The following is a 26,793-nucleotide window of genomic DNA, read 5'->3' as shown; positions in this document are numbered from 1 at the left end:
AAGCTGCAAAATGTACTTAAAGTATGAGTTGAGGTGTCAGAAAGGCCAGTCTAATTATTATACTGTTGGATTAATCTTAGTGATGCATTACTGCCTGTGCAGTATTATAATGTGTAGCTGGTTGAGGAGGAGCTAATTCTAACTACATTATATGCTGCTGGGTAGTTCATCTAAAATAAAACATCATACTTGATATACTGATCATACAAAGTCTTAAAAAGCATTTATATACATTTTAATCAGTAAATCTGTCCATCCTTTGTATGCAGGTTATCTTGGTCCATGTCACATGATTATAAGTTATTGTTATACTGCTGTGAAGTACTAGGAAAAAAAGATGTAAGAATAAATAACTCCAGGTCATGTTCGTGTCCGCCGTCATACTTTAATACTTTGCAGCTGTTTCACTTGTTGTCCTTGGCTTCCTCCGCAGGACTCCTGAGCCACAGAAGCCTCACACTAAACCTCTGGATGATGTAGTGCGTTCCAACCACTATGACCCAGATGAGGATGAGGAGTACTACAGGAAGCAGTTGTCCTACTTTGATCGCCGTAGCTTCGACAGCAAAGCCATGGGCCAGCCCAGTCCTGGCATCAATCGCTTCCATGACCTGCCCAAACCAGCTCAGCTGTCGTACCCGTACAACAGGTACGACCACACACGGGACTGTCCTGAGCTCTGTGCTCACACCTGCTGCAGAGTCAGAGTTTTTTTTATTGATTGTGTCGTTTGTGTCGTCCTGCTGTAGAGTTGAGAGTGTAGAGAAAGTGAGTCCAGTGGAGAAAAGATACGAACCCCTGCCTCAGATCAGCCCCTCCTCTCAGTATGGGCCACCTGCCTCCGCCATCCCACCCAACACGCTGCCTAAACTCAGCCCCAGTGATGGTGAGCTCTATAACCTTTCCTGTCTGACTCTCATATATAATGTAATATTTATCTAGAGTTCATAAATATGCAATAATGTGTCACCTCTGCTCTTCAGATCTGTCGTTTTGGGCTTCAACTAAGAATCGATTTAATTATTAATGAATCTGTAGATTCAATCACATCTTCAAATTATTCAAGTTTCATTATAGTTTAAAACACAAAGATATTTAGTTTACTATCACATAGACAGAGCAATGCCACACATTTGAGAAGCTGGAACTAATATAATCCATTAACTAATAATCCATTAACTAATTGTTTCAGCTCAGAACACATTAAGAACATGTTATTGTTTTATTGTGCCTGTTTTTAAATAAAAATAGATCATTATCTAACCTGCTAAAGATAAAGTAATTTGATCAAGACTGTATTTCAGAGATTGTTTCCTCCCTCAATATTTGCAGGGAACTCTATACCAGAGCCACTGAGCTCGCCAAATCCTAAACCTGAGCTGTCAGCTCTCAGGCCGGCTAGCAGGGACGAACCCACACCAGGCGGCTACCTGCCTCCGAGGGGCCTCCCCGACAAGTCCCCCGTCAATGGCACTGACACAGCAGTCCCAAAGACCCTTGGTGCTCCCACTACCTACAACCGCTACGTCCCGAAGCCTTACACCAGCTCGGCCCGGCCCTTTGAGCGCAAATTTGAGAGCCCAAAGTTCAACCACAACCTCCTGCCCAACGACACACAGGTGAAGACGGACCTCCTCAGCAAGGCCGGCGTGGTGAGCAACAGCGGCGGAAAGCCTCAACTGTCACCACAGCCCCTGGACCACGACAGCGGCCTGGACACTTTCACGCGCACTATGGACAACAGACCCAAATACCAGCACAATAACATCAACGCCATCCCTAAGGCCATCCCTGTAAGGTACGACGCTCATAAATTTTACTCAAATCAAACAGCAGCAGTAAGTTCCTGGAGAGAAGTTACAGAGGCAGAACGAGACGTGTTTGTTCTCGGGAGGGTTCGCTCCTCTGCGCTCTGCTGTGCATTACTCTCTGCCTGCGCTGCTTTGACTGATGATACTAACTTCTGTGCCTCCGTCCCACAGCCCCAGCGCGCTGGACGATGACGACGAGGATGAAGGGCACACTGTGGTGGCCACCGCTCGAGGGATCTTCAACTGTAACGGAGGGGTCCTGAGCTCCATCGAAACAGGAGTCAGCATCATCATCCCCCAGGGTGCCATCCCCGAGAGCGTGGAGCAGGAGATTTACTTCAAGGTGTGCCGGGACAACAGCATCCTGCCCCCCCTCGACAAGGAGAAAGGTGAGTCCCACGGTGCCGTTTCTGTCCTGAAAATGTCAAAAAACAAGAAGTTAGAAACAAGAAACTACATCTGAGAAAAGTATTTACAGTAAACAGGAAGTTTTGTTGGGTTTTTTTTTTAGCACTGTTGCAGGATGTAGCTGCAGATATGCATATTAATAAATGTTTACATTAAGATAAAGGTTCAGCCGTACCTTCATCAGATAATTAAAGATATGAGTTCAGGAACAGTTACAGCAAACAATGTAAACATAGAACACTACATATCTTTATTATGAGTTGTATGAATTAAGCCTTAAATAGATGGAATATGTATAAAAGACATTTAGTTATATGTACACTTATAAATTTGTTCTCATATAAAATAACTCCATAATGTCAGCAGCTATATGTAGAGTGTTTTTTAATTAACATTTAATACCAGAGGAGTGTTGTAGTTTAATTAACCCAGCAAGTCGGTCAACAGTTAATATTCTTCCACTATGAAGACAACACAATCCATATTTCCTCTTGTTATAAATAATCCTCCCTTTGTGTTTGTGTGCTGATGAATTCCTGCCGGATTTGATTTCTGGATTAAATACCTTGCCGTGTGTCTTTGCAGGAGAAACGCTGCTAAGTCCGCTGGTGATGTGCGGCCCTCACGGACTCAAGTTCCTGAAGCCGGTGGAGCTGCGATTACCTCACTGTGCGTCTATGACCCCTGATGGTTGGTCTTTTGCTCTAAAATCCTCCGACTCCTCGTCGGGTACGCTGTCCTCTCTCTGTCCTTTTGGGGTCTGTGGGCTGCCTTTGGTGATTATAGCAGAGAATTAATTTGTGTCTGAATAATTTTAATCATCTCTTTTTTTCTCCTCACTTCTTCATCATGCATGTGCTGTTTGGAGATTTGAGTTATTTTTATTATTTTAATACACTTCAAGATTGTATTCAAATCTTGAGCTTCCTAACAATCATATAAATGTAATAAAAAAGACACAACACAACGTCACCAGAGCCGCAGCTGTTAGTCGATTAACTGTTAATTGAGTCCATCGACAGAAAATTAATCAGCAACTAAAATGCCAAGAAAACTCCTCAATAGTGATGATTTACTGCTTTTCTTTGTCTTATCTGACATTAAACTAAATATCTTACAGTTTTGGACTGTAGATTGAACAAAATAAGCAATTTAAAGTTTTTTCACTCTTTTCTGACATTTCACAGACCAAACACTTAATCAGCTAATTAAATTAAAGTGAATTAAAATAATCTGTAGATGAACTGATAGTGAAAATAATCGTTATAAATGCCACCCTTTTTTAAAAATAGGTTTTTTTATTTGCTTTGAACAGAGACGACGGTGTTACAGAAAGCATGCAGTTTATTTTCTGTCAGTTTTGAGTTCAGTTTTAGGAATGGATTAACAAAGCTTGACCTTTTTTTTTTTTACCTGCAGTTATGTTGCTTGTGCTGTAATCATGACTTTTATGTAAGATGTAATATAATTCTTTATGATGAAGGTGCAGAAGGTGTGCTTACATAATGCAGCTAACAGATTATATAATTTAATGCATAAATGAATGCAGAATGTATTATGAACTCCTGTTCATCCGCATTAATAAATGATCAAGTTGCTGTGAGTTAATGTGATCAGTTAACGCTCATTAACTCACAGTGACTTCATACTTTAATGTTTATGTCACCAAATTATCTGGAATCAAGTCACACAGGTAAGACTCATGCATGTAATCTGCCTTTCCGAAAACATAACAGTATTTATTTACTATTAATTAGTAAATACATATCATTTTTGTGAGTTTTAGTGTACATTAAGTTGTCATTTGCAATTTAGCGTCATGACATTTACTTTAGAGGACACAAATCAACACTCAGCAGTCACTGTATCAGGTGCAGTTCTGTTAGCTTTAACAGGTCTGACTGTTTTCACCCAACCTGCTCCATGCTTTTTGGGTTTTCATGCACCAAGTAAACAAGTAAATATAATTAAATCAAAACAAAACCACTCACATCTGACAGCCAAGTTTAATAAAAACAGCTTGATATTTGAGAAGCTGCTGTTGTGTTCTCAGAGAGGCTAAAGCTCCCTTTTTTTTCTATGCAACTTGATTCCTGTTAATTTGGTGACATATAAATGAATGTAAGAAGTAACTGAGTTAACATTCATTAAATATAGCATCAACTAATCACATAATAGAAATTCATTATACATCCTGCCTTCATTGATGCATTAAATGATCATAAGTGGTATCAGATGAACAATGTTTTTTATTGATAACATTTTTTTTTTTTGCTTTGAGCATCTGCCTTGTTTTTGTTGTCTGTATTTTAAAGAGGAAGGACGGTTCTCCAGCAACTGACATCATGTGTCTATTTCCCGCAGGTGATCCCAAAACCTGGCAGAACAAATCTCTCCCCGGAGATCCAAACTACCTGGTGGGTGCAAACTGTGTGTCTGTGCTCATTGACCACTTCTGAAGAGGGCAACAGCTGGCCTGTTACTGAATGTGATAAACAGGGGAACCTCAGTTTGCCCCTGCTGTGCTCCCTCCGTCATGGCGGGGGTGCAAAATGCTTGATGAAGTACAAACTTGACACTCTCACGTTGTTTACTGTGCCCAAAAGAAAAAAAAGGAGAAAAAAAAAAGAAAAAACACACACAAGGAGAGTCGGAGGAGTCCAGCATCCCCACGGCTGTACTCTTGTTCTTTTCTTTCATTTTTTTCGGTGCTTTCAAGGCTTGCAAAAAATAAAGATTAAAACAAGTTATTTAAACAAAGGAACTGAAGTTGGAATGCATGACCGGTGCCACAGACTGAATAATCTCATTTTGACATTTTTAGCTAATTTTGTAAAAGGTCAAAGCAGTGCAAAGAGAAAAAAAAAGAACATTTTGGAAAACTTGTTTAATATTGCAATGGGATTTTTGCGTACTGTTTAAAAAAACAACAACAACAACAAACACTCACAAACAGCAAAGTTGGTATATGCAAAACTTTTGTTTGTGAGTTCTGTGGTCATGCGTTTCACTCATGAAGGATCTCTGAGGACTTGAGAAATGCTGAGCCTGACTGATGAAGGATGACGTAAGCATCGTAAAGATTTAAAAAAATAAAAAATAAAAAAAAATGATAAGAATGAAGGTTAAGTATTAGTATCAGACGCCTGTTTGTTCTGACCGGGCGATCTCTGTTTAAAACTGATATTTTGTAGCACTGTTTTACCGTAGATAAATATACTGACTTGATTTTACAAACTCCTGCTGTCTAGAGATCTATGCATGTGCTATGACTCAGGTCCACAAGCCTGCTACTACTAAGTTCAACACATGAAAATCCCATCGTACACTGCAAGCAGTGATGCCTTATCTGCATATTAACTTTTCAGTGAAACTTTAAAAACATCGGATCCTTCAGTTATCGCGATCACTACGGAAGAAAAAGTTGTCTCTGCATTTTCTCATAAACAGTGAACTCGGATTTAGCACACGAGAATAATCGAGGCTGATGAAAAGGTATGCTTTCTTTTACTGCTATGCATATGAAGTCTGAGGAAATACATAAAGCTAGAAGATGTTTAAAATTGTGGCTGTACATATTGCTAGCATATGGCCTTGGTTCTCTGTAAATGAACTTTTGTACATCTTTGTTATTTTGTATAAAAGAGAAAATGTTTGTTAAAAAAGAGAAAGCGGTTACATTGGTTATGTTTGTATTCTGGTTATACCCCTGAGCCTTGGAACTGACATAAGCAGTAATAAGTCCGACTTTTCTACCAACATATACACACACACACTACTTAGGCATTTTTAACAGTCAGAAAACTTTTTATTCTTATTTACAAAATAGAGAAGTGCTTGGTTTAAATGATTTTAAAAGATGTACTTGAGGGGGTCTGCTGTGAAGAGTGGTCCCTTCCTTTATTTGTGATACTGGATGCTGTATTGTGTGCCCTGAAATGTATTTTTGTACTAATAGACAATTTATTATGGCACATCAGTACTATTTTTTTTTGATATGATAACACTGCTTCAACCCAACACTAGTTTATTTTCCTGTGTGGCTGACATTTTATTTATTTTGATTTCTCTTCGGTTCAAACTGGTTTTTTTTCTTTTTTTTTTCTTTGCAACACATTTCTAAGTATACCACTGTATTAATAAATAAATTCATTTTTAAAGTAACTGCTCAGACGATTCAAGTGTTATGTGTTGCTCCAGACTTCCAGATGTCTCATGTATCGACGCACTTTGGACTGTTTTTATTGTTATTGTTTATTTGTTTTCTGGATTGTGAAGTTGGCGAATGTATTAACAGCATGAAACGCTTAATTTACACTTTCTATGATTCACAGCTGCTTCATGTTCCACATGTAAACTGCAGGATTGTATCTGAAATTCAATGAACTGAGCAGTCAGGATTATTCTTGCAGACTCAAGAGTTAGTAACATGCATCTAATCGGTTTACTGAACAGTAGAAATCAGGCCTTTTCTGAATCACTGGCAGAAAATCAGGAATAAGTTCAGTTAAAATTGTCTTGACTTTGATTTAGCTTTCTGAAACGTGCAGTTAACCTCTGACTTCCACATTTTTCAAGTGACTAAGCTTGTGAAAAATGTAGAGCACAGCGTTGTGTGTGTGTGTCACTCAGGGTCAAAAGTTCCTCTGCCCAAAGAAGTTACAAAAACACATCAGAGGCCTCTAAATTAACCTTTCTAAAGCAATTTGATAAAGCTGTAGGTTAATCAGTATGTATGCTATTAGTACACACACACACACACACACACACACACACACACACACACACACACACACATACACACTGATAAAGCTCCCTGTATATAACATCAGAGCAGATAAAATGTACAATATGTGTCATGAGTAGGTTTTAAAAGGTTTAATACCCAAAGTTGTACCAAGTTAATTTACATATGATCAGAATTATTTTACAAGAAAATCTCAAATCTAATGCAAATATGCTTTAGATGATGAAAAGATTTCAGCTTAAAATTTTTAAAAAAATGTACATGCTACAATTTAACTGGACAATCAGATATTATTTAAAAAAACTACTAATTATTATAAAAGTACAACAGTGGATGTGAGACAGACCTGTGTGTTACATACTGTCAGCATTATGGAAATACATTTACAAACACTGCAGAGATGCACAGTAGCTGTTAATAAAAAAAAGAAAAGAAGAAGAAGTGGTCTCTTCAAACGTGGTGAAAAGTCCATCTGTCCCTGAGATTAGTTGATTGTGTTAACGAGGTCCATGAGTGAGCTCTTTCTTACATCGTCATAAACAAAACGGGCAACTTGAGGTTTTATTTTTTTTTTTCTGTGTTAGAGTTTGATTTGCCGGGCACCTATCGCTTTGTAAATCTCCTCGGTCAGGGGAACATACGACTTTTTCTCAGGTTCCAGGAAGTATAAAAGGTCATTGATGAGCGCTGGGTTGAATCCCTCCTCCACCAGCTTCACTTTCTTCATCTTGAACGTTCCTGTCATCTCCAGGCAGGGCTGCAAAACACATCGCAGGGATTTAAGAAAGAGAGACAACACACTATCCATAAGATCAATGTGAGGAATTGCATTGTAGTCTCACTTTTCTTACATAAAAATGGTTCGGATAAGTTTGATGCAGTGCGTAAAATATATGATCATACAATTAAACAGCGTTACCTGAATCCTGATGAATCGGGGTCGTGCGTACGCAGGGAGGTAGTTAGTGACCTTGTTGTAGGCGTCCAAACAGTCAAACTCTTCCCCTTCTTTCAGAGTAACAGCCGCCATGCCGATCCGCCCCTCATGACCTTAACAGAGCATTTTTATTCACATACAGATGATGTTAAAATGAACACTACAGCACTTTAAGTATTCATTTTCATTTCTTAAACTATAGAACTTATGTGAAACATGTCTGGAGGTCTGTTCGTGACTTAAGTGGTTTTACCTTCAACTTTAACACCGTAGACGTTTGCCTCCAAAATGCTCTGAGCCATCGAGAGAATATCTGCTACCTCCGATGTGGCGACGTTCTCTCCTTTCCATCTGTAATAAAAGACAGAGTTGTTGTTTTTTTTTAATGAAGCAACATCAAAACAAATACAACTGAAAAGGAAATGTTTTTTTGATTTTCTAATCGGTACCAAAGTCAAAAGTGGAAATATATCTTCAAGTGTTTGGACAGAACTGAGCTTATGACGTGTGAAGCCTCCTAAAACTATATTAATAGAAAAACCCTGTTAGAGAATTTGAAAAAAAAACAGCAAAACTGACAAAATCAAAATAAACGAGCCACAACTTGCCTGAAAGTGTCACCGACTCGATCCTGGAAGTACACAAAGTTCTCGTGGTCAAACCGAAGCAAGTCGCCAGTGTTGAAGTACAAGTCGCCTTTTTTCAAGACGTTGTGAAGCCTCTTCTTCTCAGTCTGCGTCTTGTTGCCGGCGTATCCAATAAAGGGAGACCTCTGAGTAACCCTTCCCACCAAAAGTCCCGTCTCACCTGACAAAGAGATGAAGAAATGAGTGAAGAAAAGTCCATCGGAGTTTCCCAGAGCCCAAAATAACATTTTTTTTAACAGCCGGTTTTGTCTGAGAATCTAACCTAAAAATATTTAAATAACAGTGATTTGAAATTATTTACTACCTTAGATGAGAAAACACAGGAATTACACAGGTGCGCATCCACCTGTAATACTGACTCACCTCTGTCTGCCTCGATGCAAAGACCCTCAGAGTTTCTGACGGGTTCCTCCTTCTCAATGTTAAACTTGATCAAAGTGTAGGGGAAGAAAAACTAGGAGGAAGAAATAAAAAGTTTATCAGTTAAAAGTCGTACAGTTTGTGGACATTTTTAACAGAAAATATTCAATTAAATTCAGCTTTGCTTGGAAAACAGGACTGACGGTATACAGCCGTGTTAGCGACTCTGTGAAGCTGTTTTTAGGCGCAGCGGTGCTATAAACTACATGCTGATGCTATAAACTACATGCTGATGTTATAAACTACATGCTAATGCTATAAACTACATGCTGATGTTATAAACTACATGCTAATGCTATAAACTACATGCTGATGTTATAAACTACATGCTAATGCTATAAACTACATGCTGATGTTATAAACTACATGCTGATTCTATAAACTACATGCTGATGTTATAAACTACATGCTGATGTTATAAACTACATGCTGATGCTATAAACTACATGCTGATGTTATAAACTACATGCTAATGCTATAAACTACATGCTGATGTTATAAACTACATGCTAATGCTATAAACTACATGCTGATGTTATAAACTACATGCTAATGCTATAAACTACATGCTGATGTTATAAACTACATGCTGATTCTATAAACTACATGCTGATGTTATAAACTACATGCTGATGTTATAAACTACATGCTGATGTTATAAACTACATGCTGATTCTATAAACTACATGCTGATGTTATAAACTACATGCTGATGTTATAAACTACATGCTGATGTTATAAACTACATGCTGATTCTATAAACTACATGCTGATGTTATAAACTACATGCTAATGCTATAAACTACATGCTGATGTTATAAACTACATGCTAATGCTATAAACTACATGCTGATGTTATAAACTACATGCTGATGTTATAAACTACATGCTGATTCTATAAACTACATGCTGATGTTATAAACTACATGCTGATGTTATAAACTACATGCTGATGCTATAAACTACATGCTGATGCTATAAAGTACATGCTGATGCTATAAACTACATGCTGATGCCAGCTAATTAACAGAAAACACAAAGTCCAGCTGGGGCTGATGGGAACATTTGTTTTACAGGTAAATTTTCATCAGATGATGGTGCTGAAGGAAAAGTGTGTTTATATGCACAATATTAAATAAGAATATAAAATATTTTTTAAAAATCTGATTAAAAATGATAACAGTTTAAACCACAAGGACAGAATTATACAATCATAAGAGACCTGGCTTAGAGAGAATCAAATTTTATCATCACAACATATTTCAGCAGCAAAATATCTACAATCAACATTCATGTGCTCATCTGTGCAAACCAGAATCTACAAACTGTTCAAAATAGAAAGACACTAAAAGTTAATTAATAATTTCGAATTGGACAAAATTTCAGGGTTATCTAATAGTAAAGACATCTGACTTCAAATCACACGTTAACCTCATAGTGGCACTAAAGGTAAAGTCCGCGGATCACCAGAGTCAGTAAGATTCATCTTCTGGGGACCATAAATGTACAAAATTTCATCCATCTGAAAGTTTACAAACTCAAATCAGGACTAAAGTGGTCGACCAACTGACCGACGCACCTACAGCTGTGTCTAAAAACACCACAGATGTTCCTCCACCTACCCTGTGGACGGGATTGACTCGTCCAACTGCACCAATCTTAGACGTGTAATTGATGAAGCCGATGTTTCCCTCTGTGGCGGCGTACAGCTCTTTGACTTTAATGTCACCGAACCGATTCAGAAAATCCGACCAAACATCTGACCGAACTCCGTTGCCAATGGCGATCCTCACTTTGTGGTCCTTCTCATTGTCTTTCTGTAGAGAAGAATATGAACTCTGATTTAAAACATCTGAGACGTGCATCAGGACAATATAATTCATTTAAACACACGTCGGTCTGGATTACCTCGGGCGTGTTGCAGAGGTAGCGCATTGTTTCACCGATGTACTGCATCACTGTCACATTATATTTCCTGCAGTCGTCCCAGAACTGAGAGGCGGAGAACTTTCTCTTTAAAACGAGGGTCATACCTGCAATTAAAATCACATTACACACATTTCTACATCACCTTCTTAAGTGCCCAAACCGGGTGTGTAAATGCTTCCGCTCTTAGACTCATGAGAGGTTTTCGGGGATCATTACCTCTCTCGATGCCTCCGGCCAGCCCGATGAGGAAGCCTGCGCTGTGATACAGAGGCAGATTGATGTAGAAGATGTCCGCTGATGTGGATCCACAAGCCGCCTGGACGAAGGAGGCGGCCCACACCCTCTCATGTGTGACAATGGCTGCTTTAGGCAAACCTTCCAAGGTCAAAGAAAAATTATGCATCTCAGCTTCTTGAATAAAGCAGGTACAGTTAGTATCCGGTAGAGTCTCTGTGCTTCAACAATATCACTGGAGAGGTTTGGCTTAAAATGATATTCCACCAAAATCTATCTTTTGAAACACACACTTCCTTTTGGCCTGAACGGAGGCTGGGAAAAGTTAAGTGATGAGTTTTCACAGACGAAAAAAAGGTACTAAAACGCCCTCAGATCAGCCCAGTCCTGCCACATAATCCTGCCACATAATCCACTTCTCCGCTTTCCATTCACATGCTCTACATGTTCCAACAGGCATATTTTCTCTAAAGCTGCATTAATCAATAGAACTGCAATGACGAGTTGACAAGAAACGATTTTTATAACATACTCGTTGCAGCTGCTTTCAGCTTCTCAAACGTGAGATTTAATGCTTTTCTTTGTCATACATAGTAAAAAACTGAATAAGAGCAGAAAACAGGTTGTGGACTGTCGGAAAAAATAAGACATCGGAAGACGTCACCTATGAAACTATTTTGTTCATTTTCACAATTTTCTACATTTTTCCAATTTCTTTTATATTAACAATGATGAAATGACTTTGAAAGGCATTGTTCATAGTGAGAATTATCACCTGACTTCTCTCAGCATTTTTCAGCTTGTTTCAGTTTCATTCTCATCACCGTCATTTCTAGCAGCAGGCAGCAGTTTTTGGTGAAAAAGTGCTCATAAAAACAACTGCAAACTACCTGCCCAGCAGAAAACAGCACAGACATCAAAATGAAGCATCAGCTACTTGAGGGACTGTTGTTTCTCTCAGGAGTTGGAGGAGACTAAAACTGAGATAAAAGGAGCAAACAGACTCCCAGAAACACGACTCCTAATGAATGATAATGTTGCTCCATGTCTGCAGGGTGAGTAAACAGTCTCCACTATCAGCATTATAAAGGTGTTTTGTTTACAGCTTGAGTTCATTAAACTCTGAGCTGAACCACAGTGATCGATTGTTGTAAAGTTAAAGTTTCTACAGAAACATTTCAAATTAGCACGAGGAGAGTGTTTCAAATTCAAAAATATTGTGCAGTGGATTATTCAAACATCAGCAGAATCAGATTGACGTGTTTGTCCCTACAGACTCAGATCACATCAGTAGACCTGTAGGGACCCGTAGGTTTGACGTGAGTAGAGAGCAGGAATGTCCATCTCTAAGGTAAATACTCAGCATTTATAAACCATTAACAATGGATTGTCAGGTTGTGGGAAATCCTCCACCTGCATCAAACTTACTCTGTCTTTTTAACTTTAGTTCACCAGAGACATTTAACCACTTATTTCCTATTAAAGGCTGCAGGACATTTGGACCAAAATCCATTTACAACTGCATAATTACCGCAGACTTGATGGATTACTGTAAGAACCCATTTAAATGATTTATTAACATTTATAATTGCAAGTGACTGACAACATTTTGCTGATGGCTTATTGAAAACTGAATCTTAAAACCCTTCATTAATGATTTACTACTGTACCCCTAAAATATTACAAACACCTCTCAGTATAATGCAACACACTTCCACAGGCACTACAAATTACAGCCTCCAGAATAATAAAGTTGAATCAACACCTTTACAAAACACTTTAAACTAAACCTGAACCTGAACCTGAACCTTTGTGAAAGGAGGATTTATTGTACCGATGACACTTTTTCTTTTCATTTATCAGTGGTTGTTATCGAGGCGCCTCCTTCTGTACCTGTAGTGCCTGACGTATAGATGTAAAGGGCAGTGCTCCTGATGTGGATGTTGGCTCTGAGTTGTGGGGACAGAGGTTCATCTGAGGCCCGCGAAATCTTTTCGGATAAAGTGTTGATGCCCTTGATTTTGCAGGTATCTGACAGGAGGTAGACACTGATGCCCTGTTCTCTCAGTGTAGGCAAAACTTCCTCCACAGCGTCCTGCAGCTCTGCAAAAACAAACAACACACAGAGGCTTTCAGCTCTATACAATGTGGGGAGTGTACTGTTGTGCAATGCTGCACATGTCGGCCTGTATCATGTTACCTCACATCCCGCCGGGATACGAGCACATGGTGCAGGCACATCAACTCAAATGTATGCATTTCTCAGGAGTGAGACTAGAGCCATAATAGGAGTTTGGAGACATTTTGAGGGTGCAGTGTTACCTCGCATGAACTGGACCAGGACTGAATGTGGAGCACACAAACTGCATCCATGAGGGAAAAAAGTGATTAAAACTTTTGTTCCTGATTTAATTTTCTGGGGAAACAGCTGTGAGCCGTCAACTGTCTTTACAAAAACGTTTGTCTGGTCTGTATGCTCATAAATGTTCATTACTTAAAAAATCACACTGCTGTGGTTGTAAAACAGATTTAAGTTGGAATCAACAGAACAGAAAACAAATGACAAATATGACAAAATGACAAAAAAATAAAATAAATAAGACTAACTGTAATAAATCTGGTGTGGTTTATTCATGAGCAGATTTGCACATAATGATGTTTCTTTATATAATCATACACTAGTAACACAATTCACATATCAGGATATTATAGTTGATTGTTCTCATGCATAAAAAAATGAAGTTAAATGTCACCAACATGTGTCACAGCATGAGGTATTACATATTTGAGATTTGGTATTTTGGTTTTCCTAAAAAAATAATTTCAGTTTTTTCACAGTTTATTTTGCATTTGTCATGCAGACAAACACATGTTAATCATTAAGAGAGCAGTGATGAAAGCCTTTAATGAAGTTTGATTTGCATTATTAGGTTTATTTTCTACCCAAACCTCCCCTGACTCTCTATGTGTGGTGTGACAATGTATCTGAAAATGTATAGATTTGTTTGTGGTGACATCTCGTGGTGGAAGATCAACTCCAATCTGTCCATAAAGTTAAAGTTGCAGCCATTATTAAAAACATTTTAATGCATTTTAATGTCATAGCTGTTGTAGGTGGTGCTAATTAACTACTCAGTAGCTCATAGGTATTCTTTTAAACTACTGCAGAGTCACTAATGGCCTCTGGTTTAATGTACAAAAAATGAGCTCAAAGTCATTTGCACATTAAAGCAGAATAGAAACTGAAATTATTATGGCCTAAAGGCAGGTTTCTGCAGTTTTACATAATGGCTTCTTTATTATTTCACTTTATACTGTGTTAACATGGTGAATATTAATAAATACACTGTTATAATCACACTACAGGGCAGAGTAGAGCAACAGAACAGCAGAACTGGACGATTTCATATGAAGCTGGTTTTCTCTGCACCCGATGGCAACCTGCTTATATCCAATTGTGTAAATGCATAACGTAAAGTTTGTATTGGCATACAGATACATTTTCATAGTTTTATATTTAATCCTAACTCTGTTTAATGATTTACGGAGGCTGGAAGAGAGGGCCAAGTAAGATCTTTATTGTACAGTGCGGCTGACCTTTCATTGTGATTATAACAATGAATATTTGATTTCATATGATTTGAAGTTGAGTGGGTAAATAAAACTGGGGTCAATTTTGTCAGCAGCTGGGGCCCTGATAGTGACACATTATGTTATCAGCTTATCAAATATTTGCATGTCTATCTCAAAGGTAAAACAGCTGTCAAATGAATGTGTTAAAGCAACAAAAATCCATCATGAACATGTTTTTTTTTTTTGCAAGAGTAAAAGTGGTTCAGTTACATCAGTGGCTCAAAGGCCTAACTGTACTTTGGACCTAACAAGCATGCATGTGCAGTAATGGTGGAGACAGAGAGCTGGGCCCCTCTTTTCTGCGCCCCTGACTCTTACCTGGAGAGGCGATGAGCACTTTGGCTCCGCAGCAGGAGAAACAGTGCAGGAGAGACTTAGATCTGATGTTAAAGTTGAGGAGAGCAACCGGACAGCCCAGCTTGGACAGGCCGAGCCAAGTCCAGACGAAGCTGGGCTCGTTGGCCAAAAACAGGGCGACCGTGTCCCCCTCCTTCAGCCGGGCTTCAGCCTGCAGAGCTCTGCCCACCTTGTTGCTCTTTTTATCCGCCTCGCCATAAGTGAACTGCTGACCCTCAAAGTGCAGGAGGATCTTGTCGGGATGCCTCTTCACTGCATCCAAGAAGCTGTCCAAGATGCTGTAAAAAGGTTTGATCTTCTTATATTTGACGAGCCTGATGCCAAGTTTAATGCTCCTCAGAATATAGGCGCAGTCGTCCTTAAAATATGGGGAAAATGATTTCAGGAATACAAAGAACAGAATAGCCAGTCCGGCTAAAACTGTAAACCAGATCATATTTGCAGGGTGCACCCGTTCATCCGTCAGTGGGAGTCAGAGGAGCTCACAGTAATTTAGCTCAGAGAAATTTGTGACAAAGTTCACTCTTAGTCTACCCCTCCCACATTCCGGGTGTTTTCTGGTTGCCAGATCTTGTTTCCACACCAGCTCTGGACTGACTTTTTACACTTATTTCTATTCATATTTATGTTGCTCTCATGTGAAATTATTTCTCCATTGTTCTCTACAACATGCTTCTTTGATGTAATGTCTTTAAGAGTGAGAAAAGTGAGTAAATATGGAAGAGAAGCACTGATTCACAACTGTGACACTTTCACGTTTTCACACTTCACTGAAGGTAATTTCCTCCCAATTCATTTTCAAATTGACATAAAGTGTCAAAAACAACCAAATGACGCACATTCACTGATGCACAGTTATAATGTAATTCATTTAACCGCTTAAGACACTCTGCAAATGGCAACCTTCATCAAAAATCCGCAATCTGAGCAGGAGGTGGGCGTCTACTCCTAAAACTGAACCGTATTTGTCTGCAGCTGTAAGGAGGGGGTCACTCAAGGGAGGGGCTAAATTACACACACTACTAAATCACCCAAACAACAGACATAACACTGCTGCCCTGCTGAAGAGTGAATGAAGGCCAGTGATGTTCAGTTTGAATGAGACTGTCAGAGGTGATTTATTCAACAGTACAGTTGTGTAATAGTTTAGTGTTCTAGTAAATGAGGATCTAATGAGACCACTTAGCTTTTCCTAAAATGTCCTATGTGAGATGCAACTAATATATCCGATAGATATATTGGTCAGCTGATATTATTGGCCCATACTGGTAGTTTTATAGGCAGTGTTTTTTTTTGTATATTTGATGTCTCTTTTAAATGTAGATTAAAAATATATAGGCACATCATGTGGTTTTTTTTTCTGTTTTTTATTTACGGTTATTTATGATTATTAAATTCACAGTATCTGTACAGTTTCAGTGCATTGATGTCATTTTATACAATAAAGTTTATTGTCAAACTGTAAAATATCATGCCTCTGTTACATATCTTTCTCACGAGTTTTTGATAAATACATTTCACTGCAAAGAATGTGTATTGATGTGTTTTGTTCATATAAGATTATCAGCCTAATATCGGTGTCAGCCACAATTGTTTCCATGGCCGACTACAGTCCCCGTGTGTGTCTTTATCTGTTATAGTCTGATGCCCTGTCGGCTCCAGGGCCACCACAACCTGGGTCACCATGCACCCAAACAGAGACTCAAGAAAGGATTTCTACTCTTGGAGCTGGTGGGACAAACTGATCTGAATTTTACTGCTTTAAAAAGACACTGATTCATATTTATTGAGGTACATGAAAAATACAGTGTTAATGCATCACTATGCACTATTATTATTCATGATGTAAAAACAAACCAGACAATTAAGTGAAATACTTTTACACGTTTCTAAACCTTAACTGGCTCAGAGTGTGTGACGAGGAGTTCAAGTTTAAGTACAGCTGATTTGAAACAAGCAAAGTGTGTATTTACAAAAAAAAGAAGCATGAAGATCAGCTGCATCAGATGTGCGAGAGGTGGATGGATGAGTGAGAAGGGTTGCATGATCTCTGTAAAGTTATTTAGGGGTATGTGTGAAATCAGAGCTGAAGTCAAATAAATCAGGTTCACAGTGATGTGTTCGCAGGAGGATTTTTCGCTTAACAGAGTGAACAGAGAGGCAACAAAAGCTTCTTTAAACTTTAATTTTCCCTGATGTAACAGCGTTGAATATATCCGCCGTGAGTGGGACGTAGTTCTTTTCCTTTTCATCTAGAAAATAGACAGGGTCCTTTATTTTATCGGGGTCGAAGCCCTCCTCAACCAGCTTTGTCTTCAAATGCTTGAATGTGCTCGTAACATCCAAGGAACTCTGTAACCAATCACAGTATTATTAATTATTAGTTGAATCTTTTTTTACATTTAAAAACCAAATAAGGCTCTCAACACCACGGCTGAAACTGTTGAGTGAAACTAAGACGACTGCAGTAAACATACCTGAATCCTCATGAATCGTGGCCTTGCGTAGGCCGGCAGGAAGTTTTCTAGATGTTTAAAAACATCTGCAGAGTCAAACATCTGTCCGTCTCTTAAAATGACTGCAGCCATTCCGGCCCTCCCCTCCTGATCTGTTAAAATATATCAGGGGACACTAATTAACTGTGGCAAAACATGACTGATTAAATATTTATTCAGATATGTTGACGACTTCCTCTGTTGTCCAGTTTAGTTAGCATTAATTAGCTCTTAAAGGAACAGTACACCAACAAATACAAATTAAGTACAAATGAAGATTAGTTTACATTTGTTTACTTCGTCAAATCAGATAAAATAAGGCTCATGATGTCAGATGCCAGAGTTTTCAGAGCTTGATCAGTACTCAGCACAAATCTCTCTCCCTCTTGCACAGTTTCTGACCTCTCTTCTATGAATCAGTCTTTCGCAAGTGTTCCTTTTTTAGTTGTCACCTTTCACTCCAAAATGTGTTTTTCCTTCTTGTTCCCTCAATTGAATGTTTGAGCTTCACTGTGCAGCATGACGTATGAGCAGAGTTTGACACTAGAAGGCTGTTTTCACATTCGTCTACTGAGGGGGGGAAAGTTTTCTCTTACATTTTTGTTGTATTTTCCTAAATTAAATTAGCTTTGTTTTCTCCTTAAGTTGAGAGAAAGTCCCTTGTATGAGCCTGTGGCCTCTTGACCTGTGTGGAGGGGATATTTAATATTAAAATGCTGGAGTCCCCTTTATATATAGACAGAGACATGGTGCTGGTGGTCCTGGGGAAACGGGTGGTCACATGGACGTCAGTTTCGGGTTTCAGCCAGACCGAACACACCAGGTATTGCTTACACCTGCCACAATTGGCTGCTTGAGCTCAGGTTACTTGTTCTGACACTGTGAATGCAGTTTAGCGTCTGCTGTCATTGTTGTAAATTCAGTTTAGGTTGCCTCTGAATAGAGTTGTGGGTCATTACATGCCAGGTGCGTTCGATATTCACGCTGTACGTTTGTTGTATCCCATCCAGGTCACAGTTCACTTATTTGAACTTCACCCTCTCTGTTGCTCACCCGTCCTTGGCAGCTTTACATAAACTGTCACCCAGTTCAGGGGGTGGGATTCACTGAGAGACTCAGTCCACTAGGAGAGCCAGATTGAACCTGCTGAATAATAGATTAGTTAAATATTTCGGCCAAAGTTTATGATGAAGACATTGACCTTAACTGACCAGAGAAGTGTAAACACCACTGGGAGCTGCAGAGGATAGACTGTTTGTGTCTGTCATATTCAAGATAAAAAAGGCTGCATTTCCTTTGCTTACAAACTGGAGCGGTGTCATAAGTCTACTGTGACAGATTCAGTCAAGAAAGATTCAGGGTTTAGAGCCTCGAATAAACAATGAATGAGAGGTGTTTTAGTCTCTCTACGCTAAACGATTTTTTTAATATATCAATTTTAATTATAAAATAATCATAGTACATTAAAAAGAAACTCAATATCAGTAACTACACAGGTAGTATGGTGTTCAGTGTGGACCTGTGTATTTGCACAGAGTTTCAGAAGGAAAAGAAGTTCAAATCAAGTTTCAGCTGAAGATGAATTTGGATGTTTGTAGACAACTGTGACAGGAAAAATCCAATATCAACAACTTCATCACTTCTAACAACCTTTTAGTGACAGCTTAGGTTGTGCATGTTTCTGAGGTAAAGTTACCGTCACTATTCCTGCTAAAACACTTTGCACCTGTCACTTAAAAAAGAAGATAAACTGTGAAAGTTACCTGGCACTTCAACTCCATACACATTGGCTTCTTTAACGCAGTCGGCCAGCGTGATGACGTCAGCCACCTCATTCGTAGACACGTTCTCTCCTTTCCATCTGTTGACAATAAAAACAAACATCGGGGCTGTGTGCACTCTGGGTTTTTATGCTGGACGTGACTAAAACAAAAGATGGACTCACCTGAAAGTGTCTCCAACACGATCCTGAAAGTAAATGAAATCATCTTCATCGATGACCACCAGGTCGCCGGTGTTGAAGTACAGGTCTCCTTTCTTCAAGACATCATGCAGCCGCTTCTTCTCAGTCTGCTGCAGGTCTCTGGCGTAACCGCTGAACGGAGCTCTTGCTGATATTTCAGACACCAGAAGTCCAGGCCCACCTGAGGAGAGTTAGTACAAGGAAGCTCAACTTTGAGGGAAGTTAAATGTAAGACGACCCTGTACTCACTGTGGACGCAGTGAGTTTGAGTGAGTGTGTGTGTATGTGTGTGTATGAGAGAGAGGAAGTATTTTTAATCATGAATCAAAAAATAAACCAATTCTTCTGTTTTAATATACAAGATCTTTACAACACATCTGTGTAACGCGGCAGAAACTTTACTGCATTTTGAAAACCTTCCCTGTGCATGATGATTATAATAAGATGGTGTTGTAGAGCACAGTGACCTGTGTAGATATAAGAGGGTATTATATTTAATTTAAAGCCCTCCAGCCCTCAAACATTTGTTGTTTGTTTAAGCTTCACTGTTGAAGTCACTACTTCACTGAGTTTTTCAAGTTTAACCCAGTTTAACACAATTTTACAACATCACAACTACTTTTTGAGGCCTGTCTTGGTCCAGTATTCAACTTAAGTGAGAGTGATGTATCATCTTGATGCCTTCAGTATACAAACGAAAAGAATTGAGCAGTGAAATAGGACATGTGTGTCCAGTGGTTAAACCTTTGAAATAGACAATATTTTAAATATATTCATAGATTCTGGGTTTTTCAATGGGGCAGGAGGAGATGATGTGCTATTAATAATTTGTGAGTTGTTTATTGAATTGTTTGTGGGGAAAAACAATGACAACAATGTTTTAAACATGTCTTTATGTATTTTAGAATCACTTAATACTGACTACACTAATCAGGGCCAGGGGAAGGATTTTAGAAATATTGATTTTTTAAAAAAGGTCCAAGCAGCCCCTAAACACCACATTTATATACCTGGAAATTCTGTAAAATTACTTCATTTTTTCAAGTTTAGTTCTTTTTTTGTTTGCAAAACTCTTGGAGTTTCTCTAAATTATGATCTAAAAGTGGTTTAACATTTTTGTCTTCTCCACTGTGGATTCATTCTATTACATTTTAATCTGTTCCATTTTTTATGCATTTCTTCATTTTTCTGGGCCTAAGAAAACAATCAAATATGAGGATATTGACTCTTAATACTGGCATTCACATTTTAAAAGCACAAGATGTGTAACTTTAAATGATACATGTAAAGTGCACTTCAGGTGCCCATATACCCATAAAATAACTGTGTCCACAGTGGTATCTACAGCTCTGGTACTAATGCACCTTTGGCAACTTCTATGCAGAAACCAGATGAATCCCTCAGAGCTTCTCCTTTGTCTACGTCATATTTGATCACAGCATAGGGATAAAACCTCTGCAAGACAAAGAAAAGAAAAAAGAAGAAGTAGCCCAAACACTGTTTATTCATTATCAGCTTTTACACATTAGCTTAAATTAAAACACAGACTTTTACCTTGTGGAAAAAGGTGTCTCGACCGATGGCTCCAATCTTGCCGCTGTAATTCATCAGAGCTAAATTTCCCTCTGTTGCTCCGTAAAACTCTCTGATTTGAATGTTTCCAAACCTGCTTAAGAAATCTCTCCAAACATCCGGTCTGATCCCGTTGCCCATTGCGAGTCTCACTTTGTGGTTTCGATCATTGAGTTTCTGTCAGTGAAGAAAATTGTAAGAAACATGAGAATGTTTTAAGTTCTGGTGACCTTAAGGGAGACAGTACCTTTACTATCAGTGCTGTAACATGCAGTGTGCACCTTTGGTGTGTTGCAGAGATACCGCATAATTTCTCCGATGTACAGTATGACGGTGACGTTGTATTTTCTGCAGTCGTCCCAGAACTGAGAGGCTGAAAATTTACTCCTCAAAGCAACAGTGACACCTGCACACAGCAATGAGATGACAAATAAAAAAACCTTATGGAACAAAACTGGGGATATTTTAGATTTTTCTTCTATCCTTCTAGTAAGTATCATCAGTCTGAGACTTTTGTACAGATTGAGAAGACGGACACTGAAAAAATGAAGCAATGTTCCTGGAGTTTACTTCCATATTCTGAGACTCCTCAGCATCCACTACAGCACTATTGAAAGAAACAAGAGTGGTATTGTGATTTTGTCCATAACCATAAAACTCCCCAACACTCTTCTAGTTGTAATCTGTGTTGCGTTAAGACTTGTACAACATTCTCTCCTCTCTGTCCTGCTGTTATTATAGAAATGTCTGAACTGGCTGTGACCTCTCCACTCATTCACAGTTTCCTCTCTCAAAAAGCAGGCAGCACAACATTCTGTTGTGAAAAATTCTGTTTCAAGGCTGCATTTTTAGTTACTGGCATAGTTAATCGGGTTATTGCAGTTATGCGTTGTACATGTTAACACCTTATCCTGGTTTCTGGATCCTGGATAAGGTCTTCTCCTGATTTTGAGAAACCTGGGTGCTACCTGGATTACTCTGATTGAAACCAGGATATTGTTGCATGTAAACACCTGATCCATGTTTCTGAACGTTTTGTTGAAAACATGGTGGCTGAGAAACTTCTCAAATACATCCGTACATGTTTGAGCCAGAATCGGATCCAAAACATGCGAGTGGAAAACATGAACAGCTCATGGAAGAACCTCACAAACAAAGACTGTGGAGAAGACAACTGTTTTTGGGCACAATCTGACGTCAGTTCGATGAGGAAGTAGAAGCAACAAAAAGGCAAATGAAGCAGGGAGCATTTTTACATACATTCACCTCAAGTTTTGTAACTTTGAACATGTTTAACGTAGACATCCGACATTATAACAGAATATAAATGACTGGAAAACAAACCATGTCTTCTTTAACAAAACCGTAAACAGTGATGCTGTTAAAACTTTTGTTTAACATCTTATCGAATATAAAGCTAAATGTGTACGTACCCATCTGGAGGGCTGCGGTGAATCCAACGAAGCCGGCGGTGTGATAAAGAGGGAGGCTTATATAAACCACATCTTTGGCAGTCACTCCTGCTATAGATTGAAGAAAAGACATGGCCCACAGTTTGCTATGAGTGATCACCGCCGCTTTGGGGAGACCTGTTGAAGAGAAGTTAAAGGTGCATGAAATGTAGAGACGGCTTCATTTTACCGTGAAATCCTGAACATTGACAGCAGATGCGGTTTACCTGTCGTCCCTGATGTGTACACATAGACAGCCGGACTCTGCAGGGTTAAATGCGATCTTAAATCCTTTGGCAGAGGCTCAGAGGAGACCTGGCTCATTTTGTCTTTGAAGCTCTCCACACCTGCAGCTTTGCATCTGTCAGCCAGGATGAAAACCGTCACCTGCTGCTCCAACAGACTGGGCAGGACCTCCTCCACAGCATCCTGTAACTCTGGAAATAAAACCCAAAGAACAAATGAAGGATTTACAAGAATGACCCTCCCTTTGCCTCCATCCCACTCCACCTACCCTGCACCTTCTAGACAAAGAAAAACCTCATATTAAGGCTTTTAATACAGTAATCACTTCTTTCTGGCAAGAAATAATTCTGGTTTTGCCTCGTGCATGTTGGCAGCCCATTGCTCCTCCTCCTCATGCTTGTTATGTCTATGAGGAACTTCCATTTCAAGCTACAGTATTAGTCACTTGGCAGCTATAAGACCAGCTAGCCAGAGACGTCTCTCTTCTCTTAACACAAGAGGTCATCTGTTTTATATGGGACTATTTTAAGATGTTGATGACCATGTTTCCCCAGGATTTGCAATACTGGCTAACCTTTTTGTCTTATTCTCTAATTTTATTTTACTTTATTTACATTTTCAAACCTTTTTTTTTCATTCTTATTTTCTCTTGTGTACATTGATCTCAATTTTTTGTTTTCCTTTTTAATTTGCTCTCTTTGCTCGTTTCTTTATGGTCAACACTTGTTCTGTCTTATTATCAGCTTGTCAATCAACTCCGAAGCACTTTGAACTACATTAACATGTACAGTATGAAAGGTGCTATATAAATAAAGTTTGATTGAATGATTGATTGAGTGACTGAGTGATTGATTGATTAACCAGCCAAGTAGTTCAGAATAGTGAATAGTATTTTGAGTTGTTACATTCAGGTTCGCATAAGACAAGTCAATCCTTGAACCCCTGGAGGATAACAGTCAGACCATTAGATTTCATCAGTCAGAACATTATGTACTATTTCAGCGCAAGGTTTGAGGCATGTCATTACTTCCATTACACTTCATACTTATGCTTCACTGTATTAAAGGGAAATATTACACATCTAACTTTTTTAAAACTATGCATAAAAGACATATCATCTTATACAATATTAGATTAAACTAACAGTAGTAGCATAAACTCCATCTCAACCAGCTGCAGCATTACACTTATTGCAGCAACAACGCAGCCATAAGCATAGAGACAGGTTGAAGTATCACAATTACATTTTAACTATTGAATGCATGACTTTCACTTGCAGCAGCAGTGTTTTTTGTGTTACTGCTCACTTCCTCCACCTTTTTGTCTTATTCTCTAATTTTATTTTACTTTATTTACATTTTCAAACCTTTTTTTTTCATTCTTATTTTCTCTTGTGTACATTGATCTCAATTTTTTGTTTTCCTTTTTAATTTGCTCTCTTTGCTCGTTTCTTTATGGTCAACACTTGTTCTGTCTTATTATCAGCTTGTCAATCAACTCCGAAGCACTTTGAACTACATTAACATGTACAGTATGAAAGGTGCTATATAAATAAAGTTTGATTGAATGATTGATTGAGTGACTGAGTGATTGATTGATTAACCAGCCAAGTAGTTCAGAATAGTGAATAGTATTTTGAGTTGTTACATTCAGGTCGCATAAGACAAGTCAATCCTTGAACCCCTGGAGGATAACAGTCAGACCATTAGATTTCATCAGTCAGAACATTATGTACTATTTCAGCGCAAGGTTTGAGGCATGTCATTACTTCCATTACACTTCATACTTATGCTTCACTGTATTAAAGGGAAATATTACACATCTAACTTTTTTAAAACTATGCATAAAAGACATATCATCTTATAAAAGATTAGATTAAACTAACAGTAGTAGCATAAACTCCATCTCAACCAGCTGCAGCATTACACTTATTGCAGCAACAACGCAGCCATAAGCATAGAGACAGGTTGAAGTATCACAATTACATTTTAACTATTGAATGCATGACTTTCACTTGCAGCAGCAGTGTTTTTTGTGTTACTGCTCACTTCCTCCACCTCTGAAAACATGACTCCTTCACCTTCAGCAGCCACCAGAGTCTTCGCTCCGCTGCAGCTGAAGCAGTGCAGCAGAGACCTGGACCTGATGTTGCAGTTGAGAAACGCTGCGGAACATCCGAGCTTCACCAAACCCAACCAGAGCCACAGGAACATGGGCTGGTTCCAGACCAACAGCGCCACCGTGTCTCCTTCTTTAACGCGTCCGGTGTGCAGGAGGACTCTGGCGGCTCTGTTACTGAGCTCATCCGCGTCTCGGTAGGAAAAAGTCTCATCTTTGAAACGGATGAACGGCTTGTGTGGCTGCGTCTGCACCACGTCTACAAAACGGTCCAGGATGGTGTAATTAGTCTTTATGTAGGTGAGAACGCGGTGCCTTACTTTCAGTTTATTTAGCACGTATTGGACATCCTGGAAGAAGTAAGGATAGCGGAAGAAAAGGCCGAGCAAAGCAGCTGCAAATATCAACCAGAGGAACATGTTTAAACGTCAAAAAATACTCAGCGTGTGATTCTTATACAACTGCAGGAAAAGTGTCAGGGGCCCAAAAAAATAGCTGTTAGGAAGAGGAGGAGGAGGAGGAGGAGGAGGAGGAGCACAAACTCACAAATCAAGGGTCAACATGCAACAGTAGAGAAAGACAATTATTAGTTAAATCAAAACATTATGTGCACTAGATTTAGAAACAAATTAACACATTAAGAAAGAGAGAAAGAATAAAATATGTACACAGTGCAGTTTTAGACATGGATGTGACACCTTACATAAATACTGAAATGATGACTGCAATATCAGTATTTTGCATTTACTACTACTTCAGTTCAACTGTGCAATTAATTTTTCATTTAAAGACCGTGCAATATCAGTATCAAACTCAGGTATATTATCAGTCAACCCCAATATTACTTTGTTTGTATATGTTGTTTGGTTTCTTTTTTACTATCATGTTTGTTTTATCGTTGGTGTACTTATTATTCATTGTTCTTTCTACTGATGGTCTTCTATTTTTGCTGTCCACTTGCTGCTGCAATAATGTAAATTTCCCCATCGTGGGATTAATAAAGGAATATCTTATCTTATAAAATGATAAGATTGATGATCACATCATCTTCAATCTTACAGACCTACACAGGCACACGCCCCCCTGACCCTTAACCCTAACCCTCCTCATGCCTAACCCTAATGGAGTGGGTGTGTTGTGTATATACTCGGAGTCCGCAAATAAACTTACTTGCTCTCTGCAGCAGTGGTTCTCAAATTGGGGCCTAACGACCCCCCAGGTGTGCTTGATGGGGTTTCAGGGGATTCATTCACTTTCTGTAATAAAACTTATAAAAGCTAAAATCTTATCAGAAGGGGGAACTTACTGAAAGGGTTTTTAGGGAGGGGTTATCAGCAGAAATGATCTCCTCCTGCACCAGATGGATGATTCTCCTGCTGCGTGTGCTCTACATGGTTAGGGAGGTCACCATGCACCCTAGTCTTGGTGTTTCTTTATTCAGTTTTTTTGTTTATCTTGTATCTTTGATCTGTAACTAACAACTATTTTCATTATCAATTAACTTGTGAGACACTGATTGTTTATTCTAACACGTCACAAACTAAATGACCCCCATAGTTTACTAAAAGTCAGGGTGACATGTTTAAGTTGCATGTTTTCTTGGCCAACAGCCCAAAATCCAAGAATATTTAGTACAGTATTAAACAAACAAAACACATTTGAGTGGCTGGAGCCAGTGAAGTTTGGGCATTTTCACTTAAAGTCTACAGCCATGCACACAGCTCTGTGAGGCTGTATTTAGGCACAGCAGGTGATCTGAGTTAAACACAATGTTAATTAATTAATTGGTTTTCCAATTATCACTAAATACAGCTGAGGATGATTG

The 26,793-nt window shown here is 38.8% G+C and overlaps 3 protein-coding genes across 12 annotated transcripts in view; 1 reads left to right on the top strand and 2 right to left on the bottom strand.

Annotated features, from left to right (window-relative positions):
• tjp1b (tight junction protein 1b) overlaps window positions 1-7,561 on the top strand; it is a 39,179-nt gene extending 31,618 nt beyond the window's left edge. For 6 of the 8 annotated variants that reach the window (XM_062421344.1, XM_062421340.1, XM_062421342.1 and 3 more), the window contains 6 exons: window positions 434-649; window positions 750-886; window positions 1,333-1,798; window positions 1,983-2,200; window positions 2,805-2,909; window positions 4,584-7,561. In XM_062421344.1, coding sequence (XP_062277328.1) covers window positions 434-649; window positions 750-886; window positions 1,333-1,798; window positions 1,983-2,200; window positions 2,805-2,909; window positions 4,584-4,678 — 1,237 coding nt within the window. In that variant the 3' untranslated portion in view covers window positions 4,679-7,561. The remainder of the gene's footprint in view (window positions 1-433; window positions 650-749; window positions 887-1,332; window positions 1,799-1,982; window positions 2,201-2,804; window positions 2,910-4,583) is intronic. The other 2 variants (XM_062421341.1, XM_062421345.1) reach the window with 2 other exon arrangements.
• zgc:101540 (hsFATP2a_ACSVL_like domain-containing protein) lies at window positions 7,083-15,601 on the bottom strand. The gene is made up of 10 exons (XM_062421346.1): window positions 15,085-15,601; window positions 13,027-13,236; window positions 11,116-11,274; window positions 10,879-11,003; window positions 10,593-10,787; window positions 8,914-9,004; window positions 8,512-8,710; window positions 8,157-8,254; window positions 7,886-8,016; window positions 7,083-7,723 (listed from the first exon to the last, which is right to left on the bottom strand). The coding sequence occupies exons 1-10, from the start codon at window positions 15,557-15,559 to the stop codon at window positions 7,547-7,549; spliced, it is 1,860 nt and encodes a 619-aa protein (XP_062277330.1). The 5' UTR covers window positions 15,560-15,601; the 3' UTR covers window positions 7,083-7,546.
• Window positions 15,602-17,289: 1,688 nt separating this feature from the next.
• Window positions 17,290-25,444, bottom strand: LOC133981415 (long-chain fatty acid transport protein 2-like). Of its 3 annotated transcripts, none has more exons than XR_009925298.1 (10): window positions 24,931-25,444; window positions 22,832-23,041; window positions 22,587-22,742; window positions 21,435-21,559; window positions 21,136-21,330; window positions 20,946-21,036; window positions 19,564-19,762; window positions 19,382-19,479; window positions 17,601-17,726; window positions 17,290-17,475 (listed from the first exon to the last, which is right to left on the bottom strand). XR_009925298.1 is itself a non-coding variant. In XM_062420082.1 (10 exons), the coding sequence occupies exons 1-10, from the start codon at window positions 25,385-25,387 to the stop codon at window positions 17,299-17,301; spliced, it is 1,839 nt and encodes a 612-aa protein (XP_062276066.1). In that variant the 5' UTR covers window positions 25,388-25,443; the 3' UTR covers window positions 17,290-17,298. The 3 variants fall into 3 exon arrangements, 2 of the variants coding, with proteins under 2 accessions (XP_062276066.1, XP_062276068.1); XM_062420082.1 differs by having other exon boundaries at window positions 17,601-17,731; window positions 24,931-25,443; XM_062420084.1 differs by lacking the exons at window positions 17,290-17,475; window positions 17,601-17,726 and adding an exon at window positions 17,741-18,761.
• Between the last annotated feature and the right edge of the window lie 1,349 nt (window positions 25,445-26,793).

Source organism: Scomber scombrus, chromosome 6 (genome assembly GCF_963691925.1).
Source record: "Scomber scombrus chromosome 6, fScoSco1.1, whole genome shotgun sequence".
In the NCBI taxonomy this organism is placed as follows: Eukaryota; Metazoa; Chordata; class Actinopteri; order Scombriformes; family Scombridae; genus Scomber; species Scomber scombrus.
The sequence above is the reverse complement of the archived record's forward strand: the minus strand, read 5'-3'. Positions and strand labels throughout refer to the sequence as shown.